The sequence below is a fragment of the Hemitrygon akajei genome, chromosome 20 (genome assembly GCF_048418815.1).
Source record: "Hemitrygon akajei chromosome 20, sHemAka1.3, whole genome shotgun sequence".
Taxonomy (NCBI): domain Eukaryota; kingdom Metazoa; phylum Chordata; class Chondrichthyes; order Myliobatiformes; family Dasyatidae; genus Hemitrygon; species Hemitrygon akajei.
In genome coordinates, this window is record NC_133143.1 from 59,608,496 (window position 1) to 59,626,102 (window position 17,607).

The window sequence follows — 17,607 nt, forward strand, 5'->3', positions numbered from 1 at the left end:
ACGAGGCAGCATAATACTATAGCGCTCTATGACTATGACTCTACGAATGGGTTGGGATACAGTGGCAAAATCACTTCATTAGTGTCAATGGAAAGCAGCTGCCAAAATTATTAAATGCTCACTTGCTCATGGTCCAGTTATGTAGAGGTACATTCTCCTGTATCAAGCCCATTTCAGACATCACATAATATGACAACTTTACAATAAAGAAACTTTAAACAAAGTCTACTTACAGTGTTTTCAAGAAAATAAATCACCTCTTCGTGATACAAGAATTCACAGCAAAGTCTGAACAGCTGTTGTCGGTTTTCCTCGGCAAGTTCAAGGAATGGCTGGAACTGTTGATTTGCCTCTTCAATTGCTGTGAAGTATTGAAAGGTATGAATGTTGACTGTTACTCTGTCTTTGTTAACCCAGCTTGCAGTTACAACATGCACTTAATTCACAAATGCTTTTCAATCAGAATTGCAATGAGCTTGCAATATCATTTTTAAAGGCATGGTATTGAATCAAAATCAGAATCAGGTTTAATATCAAATATTATGAAATTTGTGAAAAACAACAAATCTCATGGCATATGTCAGTGATACTAGATCTGATTCTGATTCAATAAGATGCACTTAAGATGGTTTAGCAAGTTCATTGCAACCCAGACAGAAGTATTATACTTGTCTGTGCAGTCACAGTACTGACTACAATTTAAGGGGCCAGCTGCTGTTTGAAGAACTATAAAGTTGTATAATGTTATCAACACCATGACTCTGACCTCCTCCACATTTCAATGTACTGGCAAAGGGGTCAGAGACACAGAGATGATAATGTTATAAAACTTTCAAATTTACTTTGAACTTTGAGATGTTGGCATGTCTGACTTCCCACTCTGCTACTGGACTCAGCTGCAAACACAGTGGCAGAACACTGATGTAACTAAAGAAATGGGTACAGTTGTCAAAAGATCACTGGACGTCCCAAGGCTAGAGCTTCAAGATACATCAGCCAAAGCTTGGAGACAGAGGGGCACATCTCTAGCTCCTCCTCTTCAGGATCAAGGGAGTGGATGTTGGTGGCAGCGGTGGACAGTGTGCTCTGGCTATAGCCTTCAAGTGGTGTCACCCCAGCCATCTACACAGCAGACAGAGAACCTTCTCATTGCTCACTTTCAAACTGCTGAACACTTCATACAAAGAAGCAAGTGGTTTGAAAACTAGCAGAAAATGCAATGCAGAACAAAACTTGTTTTCATAAAACAAGCTTGACCTCTAGTAATTTGAGATAATAGAACACACTATTGTATCAATTGAAAAAAAAAATGATAGGCGTCTTCTTTAAAATGACTAATGCTTGATACTAATCAATGGGCAGTTTAAGAATATAATGTTACTGAACTCCTTCCAGCCTATCCAGCTTTTCCTCAATTAATGTTGTAGAAAGTTCAAAGTAAATTTAATATCAAAGTTTTTATATGTCGTCATTTTTTAATTTTTTAGTTGGCATTCATAGTAAATATAAAGAAACACAATAGAATTGATGAAAAGCAACACACAAAGACAAAGAACCAATGAGCAAAAGACAAAAAATTGTGCAAATACTAAAAGAAAAACAAAATCATAATAATAGATAAATAAGTAATAAATAATACTGGGACTGTGAGTTGTAGAGAACTTGAAAAAGCAATACTGTACTTGATTCAGCATTTATTTTATCTGTTTTAAAACCAATTTAAGACTCACTATTTTGCAGCCCATTAGTTTACTGACTGAATTAAAAGATCATTAGACTGTAAGACATAGGAGCCGAATTAGGCCATTCAGCCCATCGAGTCTGCTCCACATTCCATCATGGCTGACTTATTATCTCTCTCAACCCCATTATCCTGTCTTCTCCCCATAACCTTTGACACCCCAACAAATCAATAACCTATTAGCCTCCACATTAAATATACTCAACGACTTGGCCACCATGGCTACCCTTGGCAATGAATTCCAGATTCAGTACCCCCGGCTAAATAAATTCCTCCTCATCTCTGTTCTAAATGGCGTCCCTCTAGTCTGAGGCTGTGCCCTCTGGTCCTAGACTCTCCAACTATAGGAAATATCTTCCCCACATCCACTCTAACCAGAACTTTCAATATCTGATAGGTATCAATGAGCTATCTCCTCATTCTTCTAAACTCCAGCAAGTACAGACCCAGAGCCACAATCAACTCCTCATACTTTCATTTCCAGAATCGTTCTTGTGAACATCCTCAGGACCCTCTCCAATGCCAGCACATCCTTTCTAAGGTAAGGGGTCCAAAACTGTTCACAATATTTTGCTAAGGTCTGACCAATGACTAATAAAGCCTTAACATTTTATCCTTGCTTTTATATTCTAGTCATCTTAAAATGAATTGCATTTGCCTTCCTTACCACTGACTCAACCTGCAAGTTAACTTTTAGGGAATTCTGCACAAGGACTCCCAAGACCCTTTGCACCTCTGATTCTTGAATTTTCTCTCAGCTTGGAAAATAGTCTACTCCTTATTCCTTCTACCAAAGTGCATGACCATACACTTCCCTAGACTACATTCCATCTGTGCCCAATCTCCAAGTATGTCCATGTCCATCTGCAGACTCCCTGCTTCCTCAACACCACCTGCTCTCGCACCTATCTTTGTATCGTCTGCAAACCTGGCCACAAGCCACCAATTCCACCATCCAAATCACATTGACATATAACGTGAAAAGAAGCGATCCCAACACCCACCCCTGCAGAAAACCACTAGTCACTGGCAGCCAACCAGAAACGGCCCCATTTATTCCTGCTCTTTGCCTCCTGCCAGTCAGCTGATCTTCTATTCATGCCTTTCCTATAATACCATGGGGTTTTATCGTGTTAAGCAGTCTCATTTGCAGTACCTTGTTAAAGTCCTTCTGAAAATCCAAGTGAACAACATCCACTGACCCTCCTTTGTCTATCTTTCCCATTATTTCCTTAAATATTCCCTTTAGGGGAATCCACAATCTCTTCAGCTATTTCCTTCAGAGAAGTATATCTCTGTTGTTGCTTCTCACTTTGGTAGTGTGCTTAATAACCTCTTTTTGAGATAATTGGGTCAGGCCAACCGATAAGGCTTAACTTCTGTCAAAAATATTGAAGCTAGTATGTTAATGGCATGGTACAGAATTCCCCAGTTATCCAGAATCTTATATTTTTGAAACATCAGGTACATTCATTTGAACTGGGGGAGGATTAGTGTTCAAATGGCAGCAAGAACAATAAATCAAAATTTATAGATCGGCAGCAGAGGATAGTGCAAATGTGAATGGGGGGACATAGAAGCAAGTGTGCAGCAGAGATCAGAACTGCATAAGTAACAATTGTATAAATTTAATATAAATTATTGATATACATGGTTCCTCAAGGTTGTTACAGCTGGGGCAGTAGTGGGGATAAGGTTCCCACTACCTATTAAATGCTCCCAATGGCATAAGTCTCAAATAGCCTCTGACAACCAAGTCCAACTCCTGGCCTTCATGTGGCTTAGCTACTAAGCCCAGCGGAACCATTACTACTGACAGGAGAAGGGGAAAAGGTGGGTTACTGGTGCCTTAAAACCAGTCACTTCATCAGCCCCATGCTCAGTAGCTCATCTGGGAAAACCCTGATCTCAAAACTCCACTGCCTTGCACATGGGAAAGGCTTCGGGAGTAATCCCCGAGGGAAAATCCAGAGCCAAAGTCCCTAAGGAAGTCCTACACTGACTTCAACACTAACCGGCAACTCCTGCGATGCTGTTGGTGCCAAATTGTATTGGTCTCTGCCATTCCTTTGGATTCATCATATGCATGGAGGTGGGGAGCTTGCTACGTGGGAAACAGCTTGCTCTCTATATTGCACTGCCCAGGCTTGTGTATCTAGACAGCTAGGACGCAACATCCATGGTCGACCCTGACTGTTGGAGGCCTCACCTCACAATTAATATAAAGGGCCAGCATGGTAGCCTACCAGTTTGTAACACTATTAATGTGCCAGTGACCACCGACTGGGGTGCAATTCTGTTCCCCTTGATACAAATGCCAACATTGCATTTGCCTTCTTTACCATTGACTCAGCGTGCAAATTAACCTTCTGGGAGTTTTGCATGGGGACTCCTGTCTCCCTCTGCACCTCTGATATTTGAACCTTCTCTCCATTTTGATAAGAAGTCTGCACTATTGTTCCTTTTACCAAAATGTACTATCACACATTTCCCAAAACTGTATTCCATCCGCCACTTTTTTGCCCATTCTTCCAATTTGTCTAAGTCCTGCAGCAATCACATCGCTTCCTCAGCACTACCTACTCCTCCACTTATCTTTGTATCATCCACAAGCTTTGCCTCAAAGCCATCAATTCCATTATCCAACAGTAGCAGTCCCAATACTGACCCCTGAGGACCACCACTGGTCACTGGCAGCCAACCAGAAAAGGCCCCCTTTATTCCCACTCACTGCCTCCTGCCTGTCAGCCATTCCTCTATCCATGTCAGAATCTTTCCTGTAATGCCGTAGGATTTTATCTTGTTAAGCAGCCTTATGAGTGGCACCTTATCAAATGCCTTCTAAGAAATCCAAGTAAATGACATCCACTGCTTCGCTTTCATCCACCCTGCTTGTTACTTCCTCGAAGAACTCTTAACAGATTTGTCAGGCAAGATTTCCCTTTAAAGAGACCATGCTGACTTTGACATAGTTTATCATAAGTCTCCAAGTACCCCGAAACCTTTTCTTTAAAAATAGACTCCAACACTTTCCCAACCACTGAGGATAGGCTAACTGGCCTATAATTTCCTTTCATTTGCCTTCCTTTCTTCTTAAAGAGTGGAGTGATATTTGCAATCTTCCAGTCCTCCAGGACCATGCCAGAATCAAGTGATTCTTGAAAGATCATGACCAATGCATCTGTTATCTCTTCAGCAACCTCTCTCAGGACTCTGGGATGGAGTCCATCTGGTCCAGATGACTTAGTCACACTAAGATCTTTCAGTTTGCCCAGCACTTTTTCCTTTATAACAGCAATGGCACTCACTCCTGCTCACTCACGGACCTCGGCACACTGCTAGTGTCTTCCACAGTGAAAACAAATGAAAAGTACCCACTAAGTTCATCTGCCATTTCTTTGTCCCTATTACTAGTTCACCAGCATCATTTTCCAGTGGTAAAATATCAACTCTTACCTCCCTTTTACTCTTCATATAACTGAAAATACTTCTGATATTATTGGCTAGTTTGCCCTCATATTTTATTTTTTCCCTTCTTATAGCTTTTTTAGTTGCCTATTGTTAGATTTTAAATACTTTCCAATCATCCAACTTCCCACTCTCTTTTGCTATGTTACATGCCCTTTCCTTGGCTTTTATGCAGCCCTTAACTTCACTTGTCAGCCACGGTTGCCTACCCCTGCCATTTGAGAACTACTTCCTCTGTGGGACACATCTATCCTGCACAGTCCCAGAAACTTCAGCCATCTCTGCTCTGTCGCCATCCCCAGATCAACCTTCATGGTGGAGGGCACTGCAAAGATGGACTACTTTCAAATAGGAGAGTAAAACTTGTAAGCATCCCTTTTTTGATGGACACAACATTATAAAAACTCATCAATCACCAGGACACAGTGACTTGTATCCAAGAGTTTTAAAGGAAAGCCGCAGAGGACAGTAGAAGTTTTTTGAAACTCACCAAGTTCTGAGAGAGCCCTACTCTTCCTTCCCACGTTGATATGCACTCTGTCTTTTGCATTATGCTCCATCAGCCAAGTCCTTCCCATTAACTGGACCCTCTTGCAGGTACTTTGTGTTTCCTCATATCTTTTTAATCTATCTTTATATTATTGAATTTGGCCACAGTACTCTCACTTCTCCATCCAACTCACCAATACAGATTATAAATTACAGTTTCATTGGAGATCATTGCAGCCTCCCACTAGACACACGAGCCACTCTCAGTATGACCCATTTATCCTGACTCTCACAGGTATTGGCCTCATTTCAAAACTGTGTCAATAACTCTTGATTTTCTTTTTAAATATGTAACTCAAGCCAGAGCTTCTTTTAATTGCCTTTACAAAAAATCTACAAATATTTTATCATTTAGATAATCCTATAAATACGTGATCTATTCTTCAGAAGTATAGTATCTTATGTAATTTTACAGTATGGTTAATCTAAATAAAGAATAATTAAAATTTAAATTAACCTATTTAATTTATATTTAACAATAAATTAATTTAAATAATGATATTTTCAGAATGGTTAATTTAAATGAAGTATAAAAGGCTAGATTTGGGATCAAATTGTTATAGTTTCATACCAGATTTCAGCTTCATCTTGTGTGCTAAGTCAAAACAATATGATTAAAATGCCACAACAGGAAGCCCTAGAAGATTTTTACTACACTGTGAGTTGCCAAAATAATGTTACATATTGTCATAACCATTAGGGCAGAGACAGTACAACTTCAGTAAGTATAACCCACAGTAAGTTACGTTCAAGGACTCTTCATCTCATGTTCTCGATACTTATTGATTATTTATTTATTATTATTATTATTATTCCTTTTGTTATTTGCACAGTTTGTTGTCCTTTGCAGATTGGCTATTGTCTGCCCTGTTGGTGCAGTCTTTCACTGACTCTATTATGGTTATTGGATTTACTGAGTATATCCACAAGAAAAGAATCTCAGGGGTGTATATGGTGACATATACATATGTACTTTGATAATAAATTTATGAATTTTGAGTGAGGTATATTAAAATTAGAAAAGGGAGTTGAAAATAAAAGGTATAGATTTTATCTGAATTATACATAAGTGAACTGTCAACAAAGACCTTAGAGATTGCTTTTATATTTAATGAAGTGATTCCATACCTAAATGCACACTTAACTAATGTTATTTATTGCTTGCTGTTTTGCCTACTTTATTTTTGAAAACGTTTATCTCTGTCACAGGACTTGTGTGTGGATTTCACCTTCTGTGTCCTTGCTGCTGGCAATTTGTCTTCAAATTCTATGCAGTATTTTCAAATTATGTGCTGGATTCTTGCAGACTAAAGATCAAATACTATTTGTATAAACAGCAAAGGTGGAGTGTCCAAGTGAAATGCCGACAGGGAAATAGGCCAAATATAAGCATGATGTAAAACAGGAACTGCTTTCCTTTTGCATGTTTGCCAACACTAAAAGAATGACGAGACAAAATGTTGTGGGGGCAAAAAATGAACGGTTACTGAGGCCAAGTATTGAGAATGACAATGTGTAGATTGACAAAGAAGGAGAATGAATTGGCCACTAGGAATGTAATGATTTTCAGCACCAGTGACCAGGGTTCAATTCCTGCCAACATCAGCCAGGAATTTGTATGTTCTCCCGTGACTGGCTGGGTTTCCTCTGGGTGCTCCAGTTTCCTTCCACATTCCAAAGTCATATTAGGGTTAGTAAGTTGTGGGCATGCTATACTGGCGCAAGAAGCTCAGTCCTCAGACTGGACAATGCAGAACAGCAAAGCAGAGACGCAGCCATAACTTACCATGACTTATGCCACAGAAAATTTATCAACACATTAAGGGCAAGAAGAATTTTGCAAATGTTACCGTTGACAGTACGGCCTATTCAGTTACCTGGTTTTAAAACTATTAGTGAAGTTTCAGCAGGGACGTCCATGGTAAGTGCAGACTGTTTGCTTTTCTGGGCTCCATCAACGCAGCTTAAAGGGGTGGACACTGGGTTTGCACCATCTCCTTTATTTCTATCCAGAAGGGCCTTATCAAATCCTCCATGTCTATCTGAGAGCAGGCACAACTCTGGCATGAAAACAGAATGTAAAAAATGGTAACAGTTAAATCAGCAGCATGTTACAATATTAGTTTTACGACAACCAATTTTAAATAACAGCATTGTACAGGCCCTTTAGCACAGGATGTTGTGCCAATGTTTTAATCTACTTTAAGATCAATTAGGGCACTGATTGTGGTAGTGGACTCAGCCCAGTACATCACGGGCAAAGTCCTTCCCACCATTGAGTCCATCTACATGAAACTCTGTTGTAGGAAAGCAGCATCCATCATCAGAGATCCTTGGAACATGGAATATGTAACATCAGAGAAAGGAAATAACTACACTGTTGGCCCATCATTGAAATGTTCCCACAACCAATGATCTCACTTTAAGGGCACTTTATCCCATGTTCTCATTATTTATTGCTATTTATTTACATTTGCATTTGCACAGTTTGTTGTCTTCTGCACTCTGGTTGATCTTTCACTGATCCTGTTATAGTTACTATTCTATAGATTTGCAGAGTGTGCCCAAAAGAAAATGAATCTCCTGATTCTGACAATTCCTGAAGGGTCCTGGCCTGAACAGTCGACTGTTCACTCTTTTCCATAGATGCTGCCTGACCTGCTGAGTTCCTCCAGCATTTTGTGTGTGTTGCTCTGACACTCCCAGTGTATATTCCTCCAAACACCTTAAAGTTAGGACCCCTCATCTTAGTCATTTCTGCACTGAGAAAATAAATCTGTTTGTCTACTCTATCTATTCCTCTTATCATCTTGTATATCATATTACAGTATAAACTGAATGTAAACAGCTAAAGTATTGCATTTTTATGAATAACCCTCCAAATCCTTTGTTTATTTTTTGTTGAGAATCAGGGCGGAACCGAACCTTCACCCAGCAACCCCCAATTTAACTGTAGCTTAACCACTAGGCAATGTACAATGAACAATTACCCCACCAACCGGTATGTTTTTGGACTGTGGGAGGAAACCGGAGCACCCGGAGAAAACCCATGTGTTTTTGAGGAGAGTGTACAAACAGACAGCTCTGCACTGAAATACAGTCAAAGATAAAAATGTAATGGGCTGTCAACTCATCCTCGATGTTGTTATACGTTCCAATTTATCTGTTAATCTGCTGATGTAGGGGCAATAAATTGCAATTTATTGCATATAAGTTTAATAAAATACATTTTGGGTGGTGGAGCGGAGATACGGATGGAGGTGTAAGGCATTCCTTTCATCTACTAGCCTGCAGGTCACCCTTGGGTTAGGCGTAGCACCTGCTTAGCACCACCCCCCACCCCGATCAGGATCATGTGACGCCATGGGAGCAGGTGATGGATGGTCGTACAAACAGCAGGTGCTGGTTATGCGACCACTGACGCCAGGAGGAGTATTGATAATGGCTGGGGTCACCCGTCTCGTAAAGACACGGCCCAGAAGAAAGCAATGGCAAACCACTTCTGTAGAAAAGATGGCCAAGAACAATCATGGTCATGGATAGAGAGGGGGAGATCACAAGCACCCACGTCATACTACACCACACCAGTTGTGTCTTTATAAAAGTTATTTCTAACTATAAAATCCTGTGTCATGTAAATTAGCTGGAACCATGCTCAGCCATTCACCGATCCCATTATTGTCCTGTGTTCAGTACTTATACACTAGGTTTTTAAACTTTCTCCTGCAACTACAGACTTTGGATGAGGAGATTTCCAAAGATTCACTGCCCTCAAGTGGTCAACGCTTTGAAATGATTTAAATGGCTTTGCCAATTGCTTTCAAATGAGAATTAAATATTCTAACCGCGCTATGTTTAATTCCATGCCTGATTTCTATTCTCTCACTATAATGTCAGTTGATTAATGCTAACATCATTCTTATATTTTATAACAAAAGTAAAAAAGCACAATCGATTTCTTGACTTCGAGACCTACTGAGTAAGCAGCGGAGCACCCTTTCGAACAGATTCATTCAGCTCTGCTGTCACAAGGATCTTTACAGAAAATCTTCCCTACCAAATGCAATTAGCATATACAGCAGTTCATTTCTGTGCGACAGGAGAACACACATAATAGTCTCTGTTTTATTATTTTGTACATTATTGCAAATGATCGCACATTGGTAAATTATTGTGTACCTTATCATTACCTATTTTATTATTAGTTAAGTCTGCACACTGCTAAGTGTTTTTTTAAACGTTGCTGCCGTAGCAAAAGAATTTCCCACTTGGGATCAATAAAGTATTTATTATTATTAAACTAAAGTACCAGCTTAAACCTTCTCTCAAGGTTAATGGGAGAATTCTTAGCAGTGTGGAGGAACAGAGGGACTCTGGGGTCCACATCCATAGATCCCTCAAAGTTGCGGTGTAAGTTTGTAGGGTTAAGAAAGCGTGTTGGCCTTCAATAATTATAAAGCACTGAATTCAAGAGCCGCGAGGTAATGTTGCAGCTGTATAAAACCCTGGTTAGACCACAGTTGGACTATTGTGTTCCCTTCTGGTTGCCTCATTTAAAGGATGTGGAAGCTTTAGAGAGGGTGCAGAGGAGATTTACCAGGATAAATGCTGCCTGGGTTAAAGAGCTTGCCTTATGAGGGAAGGTTGAGTGAGTTGGGGCTTTTCTCTTTGGACCAAAGGAGGATGAGAGGTGACCTAATAGAGGTGTATAAGATGAAAACAGGCGTAGATAGAGTGGACAGCCAGCACCTTTTCCCCAAGGTGGCAACGGCTAATCCAGGAGAGCATACTTTTATGGTAATTGGACAAAATTATAAGGGAATGACAGAGGAAGGTTTCATTTTTACAGAGAGCGGTGAGTGCCGGGGATGGTGGGAAAGGTAGATACATCAGGGACATTTAACAGACTTTTAAAGAGGCATATAGATGAGCAAAAAATGGAGTTGCTTTGTGGGAGGGAAGGGTTAGATTGATCTTGGACAACTATCACACCAGTGCCCAGCTGAAGCAGGGTGAGCTGCCCTAACAACTATTACCCAGTGACTACAGTGACGAAGTGCTTTGAGAGGTTGGTCATGGCTAGAACTCCTGCCTAAGCAAGGAACTGGACCCATTGCAATTTGCTCGTCACCACAATAGGTCTACTGTGTATACGATCTCATTGGCTCTTTACACGGCCCTGGATCACGTGGACAACACTGTTACTTGCATCAGGCTACTGATTATTGACTACAACTCAGTGTTTAACACAATCTTTCCAACAACTCTGATCAAAAAACTCCAAGAGCTGAGCTTCTGTGCGTCCGTCTGCAACTACATTCTCAGCTTCCTCACTGGAAGACCACACTCCTTTGTGGATCAGAAATAACATCTCCTCCTCACTGGCACTCAACACCGGGGCACCTCAACGATGTGTGCTTAGTCCACTGCTCTACTCCCTCTATATCCATGACTGCGTGGCATGGCACTGCTCAAATACCGTCTATAAGTTTGCTGATGATACAGCTGTTGCTGGCAGGATCTCAGATCAGGAGTCTGAGCAAATTTGGTACATCACCAAAGACGCTCGCAAATTTCTACAGATGTGCCATGGAGGGCATTCTAACTGGCTGCATCACCTTCTAGTATGGGACGAGGCTGGGAGGGGGACACTGCACAGAGTCGAAATAAGCTGCGGAAAGTCGTGAACTCAGTCAGCTCCACTGTGAGACTAGCCTCCATAGTATCCAGGACATCTTCAAGGTGCGATGCCTCAAAAAGATGGCAACCATCACTAAGGAAATCCCACCACCCAGGACATGCTCTCCTCATTGCTACCTTCAGGAAAGAAGTATTGCAGCCTGAAGGCACACACTCAACGATTCAGGAATAGCTAGTTCCCCTCCGCCATCAGATTTCTGAATGGTCATTGGGCCCATGAACACTACCACATTACTTTTTCTTTTTTCCTTCTTTTTTTGCACTACTTATTTAACTTTAAATATTATATAGATACACACACACGCACGCACGCACACACACACACACTTCTTACTGTAATTGTTCTGATTCTGATCTTGCAGCAGGTTAAAGGGTCAGCATGGCCCGTAGTGCCTGTAACGTTCTATGTTCTAAAGGCCTTTCAGAAGGCCTTTGACAATGTGCCACACGAGGCTGCTTACTGGCATGGTTAGAGCATTGGCTGATTAGTAGGAGGCAGCAAGTGGGAATAAAAGGATTCTTTACTGGTTGGCTGCCAGGGACTCGTGCTTTTCCACAGGAGCTGGGACCGCTTCTTTTATATCAATGTATGTCAATGATTTAGATGATAGAATAGAAGGCTTTGTTGCCAAGTGTGCAGATATATGAAGATTGGTGGAGGGGCTGGTAGTGTTGAGAAAACGCTGCAGAAGGACTTAGGCAGATTAGGAGAATGGGCAAGAAAGTTGCAAAAGAAATACAACGTTGGAAAATGTATGGTCATGCTAAAGAATGACCATTTCTTCTATGTATGGTGGAAGAAATAAAAGTGCAGACTATTTTCTAAACAGGGAGAAAATCCAAAAATCTGAGATTAAATGGACTTGGGAATCCTTGTGCAGAACATCCCAATGTTAGTATTCATTTCAAGAGGTCTGGAATACAAGAGCAGGGATGTGACGCTGAGGCTTTATAAGGCACTGGCGAGACCTCATCTTGAGTATTGTGAACAGTTTTGGGCCCCTCATCTAAGAAAAGATGTGCTGGCATTGGAGAGGATTCAGAGGAGTTTCATAAGGATAATTCCGGGAAAGAAAGAGTTATTATATGAGGAACTTTTGATGGCTCTGGGTCTGTACTTGCTGGAATTTAGAAGGATGAGGTGGGATCTCATTGAAACCTTTTGAATATTGAAAGGCCTAGACAGAGTGGATGTGAAAAGGATGTTTCCCACAGTAGGGGAGTCTAGGACAAGAGGGCACAGCCGCAGGATCGAGGGGCGTCCATTTAAAACAAACGCGGAGAAATTTCTTTAGCCAGAGGGTGGTGAATTTATGGAATTTGTTACCACAGGCAGCTGTAGAGGCCTGGTCATTGGGTGTATTTAAAGCAGAGTTCAATAGGTTCTTAACTGGTCATGACATTAACATTAAAGGGGAGTGGGGCTGAGGAGGGAAAGATGGATCAGCCATGATTGAAATGGCCTAATTCTGCTCCTATGTCTTATGGCAAAAAATCCTGCAGGTGCTGAAAGCCTGAAACAAAGATGGAAAATTCTGGTGATACTGAGCAGGTCAGGAAGTATTTGTAGAGTGAGAAATAGAATTAGTATTTCAGGTCAATTACAATCTACCATAAGAACAGCAGTGAAAAAATGTGATAAGTTGCAGAAAAGAGGGAGGAGTGGAGAGATCAAAAGCAATGTCTATAACAGTAACACCTTCTCCTGACAGAGCAATCCTGATCAACAAGTCTTCAGCTCCCTCTCTCAGGTAATGGCAAAAGTGTCGCCTGGTTCTTCAGTCTTCACTCTTTCACAGACATTTACTTCCCCACCCTTCCCTTGCCGACCCCTGAAAAGTTCACTTTATTTCTCTCCTTAACCCGATCTGCAGAATGTTTCTGGCATTTCCTATCCTTTATTATACCATTCGGTAAAATCTCAAGGCTGGTGCTGCATACCAAAGTGCCCGTTGTGGTTTATGAAGAGCTCTGTAACGGTGTACGCAATAACAGTGCGAGCTGGGATCTCCAATGCAACACCAATGTCCTTCGTTACAGCACCGTCATCGTCTACCGAAACCTACAAAACAAAACAGGATGAAAGGTGTTGCAAGATCAGAATATAAGATCATGAAAAGCACTGGACGTGAAGCACTTCCAGCAGTTGTGCAGGTATATACAAACACTCCCCCTTTGATCTACTCTGTGGATCTACTAGTCAGCATTTAACAGAACATGGAATCAGTTTATGGCAACACTATTTATTAAGATATTGCACGGAACAGACCCTTCTGGCCCTCTGAGCTGTGCCGCCCAACAATCCCATGATTTAATCCTGGCCTAATCACGGGACAATCTACAATTACCAATGAACCTCCGACTGGTGCATATTTGGAATGCGGGAGGAAACCCACGCGATCACGGGGAGAACGTACGTACTCTTTACAGACTGCAGCAGGACACCGAGCCCCGAACGCTGGTGCTGTAAAGTGCTACTCCATGTTGCTATGCAACTGTGCCTCCCCTCCGCCCCAGGAATGGTAAGATAAGGAAACAGAGGCAAAGTGCCCCTCAGTTCCCCATTACCAAACTCTGACACTGGATTCACATCCAATGGAAAAGCTGGGGATCAAATGCAATGGCACCCGACTGCAACTTAATGCATGACTTTAGCACTCCAAAGTGGAAGCATGGAGATCAGAAGCCGGCCTGCCTCTGTGATATAGGGAAAGAATGGTGATGGCTAATAACTAGTCAACACTGATGTCTATTGTGCTAACGTGATAACAGGGAAACACAGACAAATCCAAGTAGTAGATACGTGGATTCTCTGCTGCTGGAGAAGGAGCTTGTGTAGCCTATCACTGAGCCCAGAGGGTAGGCCTCTGTGGTCGAGCAGTATGATGTCGGAAGATGTTACTGAGGTTCTGCGTTAATGGATTTGGACAATGGACTACGGACTTTTTCAGGCTTATGGTTTCCATATTCTGTGTTCTTGCCTGTTCTTTTTTGTTGTTTTGTGTGGAGGAGGGGGTTTGGGGGGGGGGTCAATGTTCTTATTGCACATTTGTGCACGGGGGGGGTGGTTTAAAGGGGGTTAGTGTTCCCGTTGCGTTCCATGTGGGGGAGGGAGTTTTGGGGTTAATGTTCCTGGTGTGTTTTTATTTGTTTATTTGTGTGGGATGTGGGATTTGGACATCAATATTCTTGCGCATTTTTGTTAGTATTTTGTGGGGGGGGAGGGGGATTTGGGGGCCGATGTTCTTGTGTTTTGTGCGGGAAGAGGGGAGCTTGGGGGAGGGGGTTGATGATTGTATTGCTGCTCTTTCTTGTGTGGGAAGGGGGTGGGTTTGTTGTTTCTCTTCGAACTGACTTCCATGGTTTTCTTTGTTTCGTGGCTATCTGGAGAAGACGAATCTCAGAGTTGTATACTGCATTCATACTTTGAAAATAAAGTGAACCTATGAACCTTTGGAATGCAACAGTGACGACGTCCAAGTTCCAGGAACTTCATTACTTACGTTATAACATGCATCATAATAGAAAATTGGACTTACTGTTAGATCTGTGGATATAATCATTTTACTCTGTAATCAGGTCCTGATCTGTTAATTAATTACAGTATTTCTTTCTGAAAACCACCATTCTGTTATCAAAATGTGATTTTAGTGGTAACCTCATTAACCAAGAGTGTAAAAGTAGCACCAATTTCATGCTCAGGTAGATCAGTTTTTGTTGGTCTCCCGATGTGCAGTTTTTAAATAAATCACCTATTATTTGAACGCCAACTCCATGTGATATTTCAGTTTGTTATGACATGCTGTATCCATGAACGGATCTCTCCAGCAAAGCTGACAAATAGACATACAATCCAGTCCAACAGATGATTTTAGCAATATCAAAGATAAGTAAGCACACTTCAACTTACCTTTAATATTTTGGTTTTGAGTCCCATTGAGCTGCCACACTTTTCTTCAATCTGAGTGTGTTCGGAAATAGAGCACTTCTGCAACGTGATAACCTTTTCACTTACTATGCACAATATTTTGTTTCTTTTCTCACAAACTTGTTGGACAAAGGGGTGGTTCAACTGTATAGTGCTGGAATAGTAACCAAGAAGATAGATTAAACGTGTCAATGTCACATATCTGGCTCGAGAGGTTTGATAACCAGGGTCAGGATATTCTAGAAAATGGTTACTTAAATATTGAAAATGGCCTTAGATATTCTAGAAAATATTCTAGTAACTGCCCTTGAAAATGGCATTTAAGGGTCTAGAAATATCCCAGAAATTGCCTTTGATAAACCTAGAAAAGTTCTAAAAAATTGCCCTTGAAAATAGGCTTTGCTGTTCTAAAAAATATTCCAGAAATTGTCTTTGGAAATGGCCTCTGATAGTCTAGAAAATGGTTATTTATTGCTTCGGAAGATTGTGATCCTACCCAACTCAGTAGTGACCTGTGGACACCACTCCTGGCCAAGTCAGAAGCTGTTGGCTATAGGCTTGTTCTGGATTCTGACATGCAGTGCAGAGTAATGAGGTGCTGCACTGTCAGAGGTGCCGATCTCCAGTGAAATGCTAATTAAGACACTGACCTCCCCAGCTTCATCAAGGCACAATTCACCCCCCTGTCGAGGACATCTTCAACAGATGGTGTCTCAGAAGGCAACATCCATTGTTAAGGCCACAAGACATAGCGTCGGATTAGGCCATTTAACCTATCGAGTCTCCTCTGCCATTCCGTTATGGGAGATTCATTGATTCCCCCCCACCCCAACCCCTCAACCACATTTACCTGCCTTTGCCCCATAACCTTTGACAGCCCTACTAATCAAGAATCTATCAACCTGATTTAAATATACCCAATGACTTGGCCTCCATAGCAGTTGTGGCAATGAATTCCACAGATTCAGCACCCTCTGGTAAAAGGTATCCCTCTTTATCTCTGTTCCAATGGGATGTGCTTCTATTCTGAGGCAAGCACTCTCGCCATCTGGGACAAGCCTTCTTCTCAATATTCCCATCAAAGAAGTGGGACAAGAGCCTTCAGACCCACACTCAATATTTTAGGAATGGCTTCTTCCCCCTCCACCATCAGATTTCTCAGTGTCCATGGGCGCTTTTCCATTGCTGGAGGTGTAGACGATGATAAGAGGCACGGATCGAATGGACAGACAGAGACTTTCTATGAGGGCAGAAATGACTAATACAGGGGTGTATAATTTTAAAGTAATTGGAGGGAAGTATGGGGGAATGTCAGAATTAGTTATTTTTACACAGAGTTTGGGGGGGGGGGGGGGGAGGGGTACATGGTGGTAGAGCCAGGTACATTAGGGACATTTAGGATACCCTTAGATAGGCATATGGATGATAGAAAAATGGAGGGTTATGAGGAAGGGAAGGGTTAGATTGATCTTGGAGAAAGCTCAAAGATCAGCACGGCATCATGGGCCAAACAGCCTGTAACGTGTCGTAGTGTTCTATGTTCTAAACCTCACTATTCCTTTTGTAACTCATCATAAGTTTTATGTTTTGCACTGTTCTGCTGCCACAAAACGAATTCAAGACATCAGCACTGTCTGCAAAAGTCTTAGGCACATATATATATAGCTAGGGTGTCTAAGACTTCTGCACAGTACAGTATTTGTCACTGTGGAATGCAGAACACATTTGTAAATCTGGTGGGAGAAAGGGATGTTGGGAATCAAGGTTGGAACGCTGCAGGAGGGGTGTGGGACAGGGGGGCAGAGAAAGAGTGCCGGGGGGGTGGGAGTGGCATGGGTGCAGACACAGCCAGCCCTGAGTCACCGGGCAAGTAACTTGATTCCAAACAATTGGTTTATTGATCATTACAGAATGTCTCTCTGGTGCTTCTCAGTCCAGCCCCTCTCCTTTCCCCTTTTCCCAAACATGATTCCCCCTCGCTTTGTCCCCTTCTCACTGTCGGTCCACAATAGAGACCCATATGAGTATCAGGTTTATCATCATTTGGGTCATGACATTTGTTTTCTCTTGCTACAGTACAGCGCAATACATAAAATTACTACAGTACTGTGCAAAAGTCGTAGTCATCCTAGCTGTATATGTGCCTAAGAGTTTTGCACAGTACTGTATATTCAGTGGCCACTTTTTTTGATATATCCAGTCAGTTTTCTCCTGTTGTAGC

At 41.7% G+C, this 17,607-nt stretch overlaps 1 protein-coding gene across 4 annotated transcripts in view; it reads right to left on the reverse strand.

Moving 5' to 3' along the window:
- Positions 1-17,607, reverse strand: part of gsdmeb (gasdermin Eb) — a 46,094-nt gene that overhangs the window by 7,392 nt on the left and 21,095 nt on the right. For all 4 annotated transcript variants that reach the window (XM_073024396.1, XM_073024397.1, XM_073024395.1 and 1 more), the window contains 4 exons: positions 15,369-15,540; positions 13,400-13,520; positions 7,636-7,818; positions 234-361 (listed from right to left, as the gene is read on the reverse strand). In XM_073024396.1, coding sequence (XP_072880497.1) covers positions 234-361; positions 7,636-7,818; positions 13,400-13,520; positions 15,369-15,540 — 604 coding nt within the window. The remainder of the gene's footprint in view (positions 1-233; positions 362-7,635; positions 7,819-13,399; positions 13,521-15,368; positions 15,541-17,607) is intronic.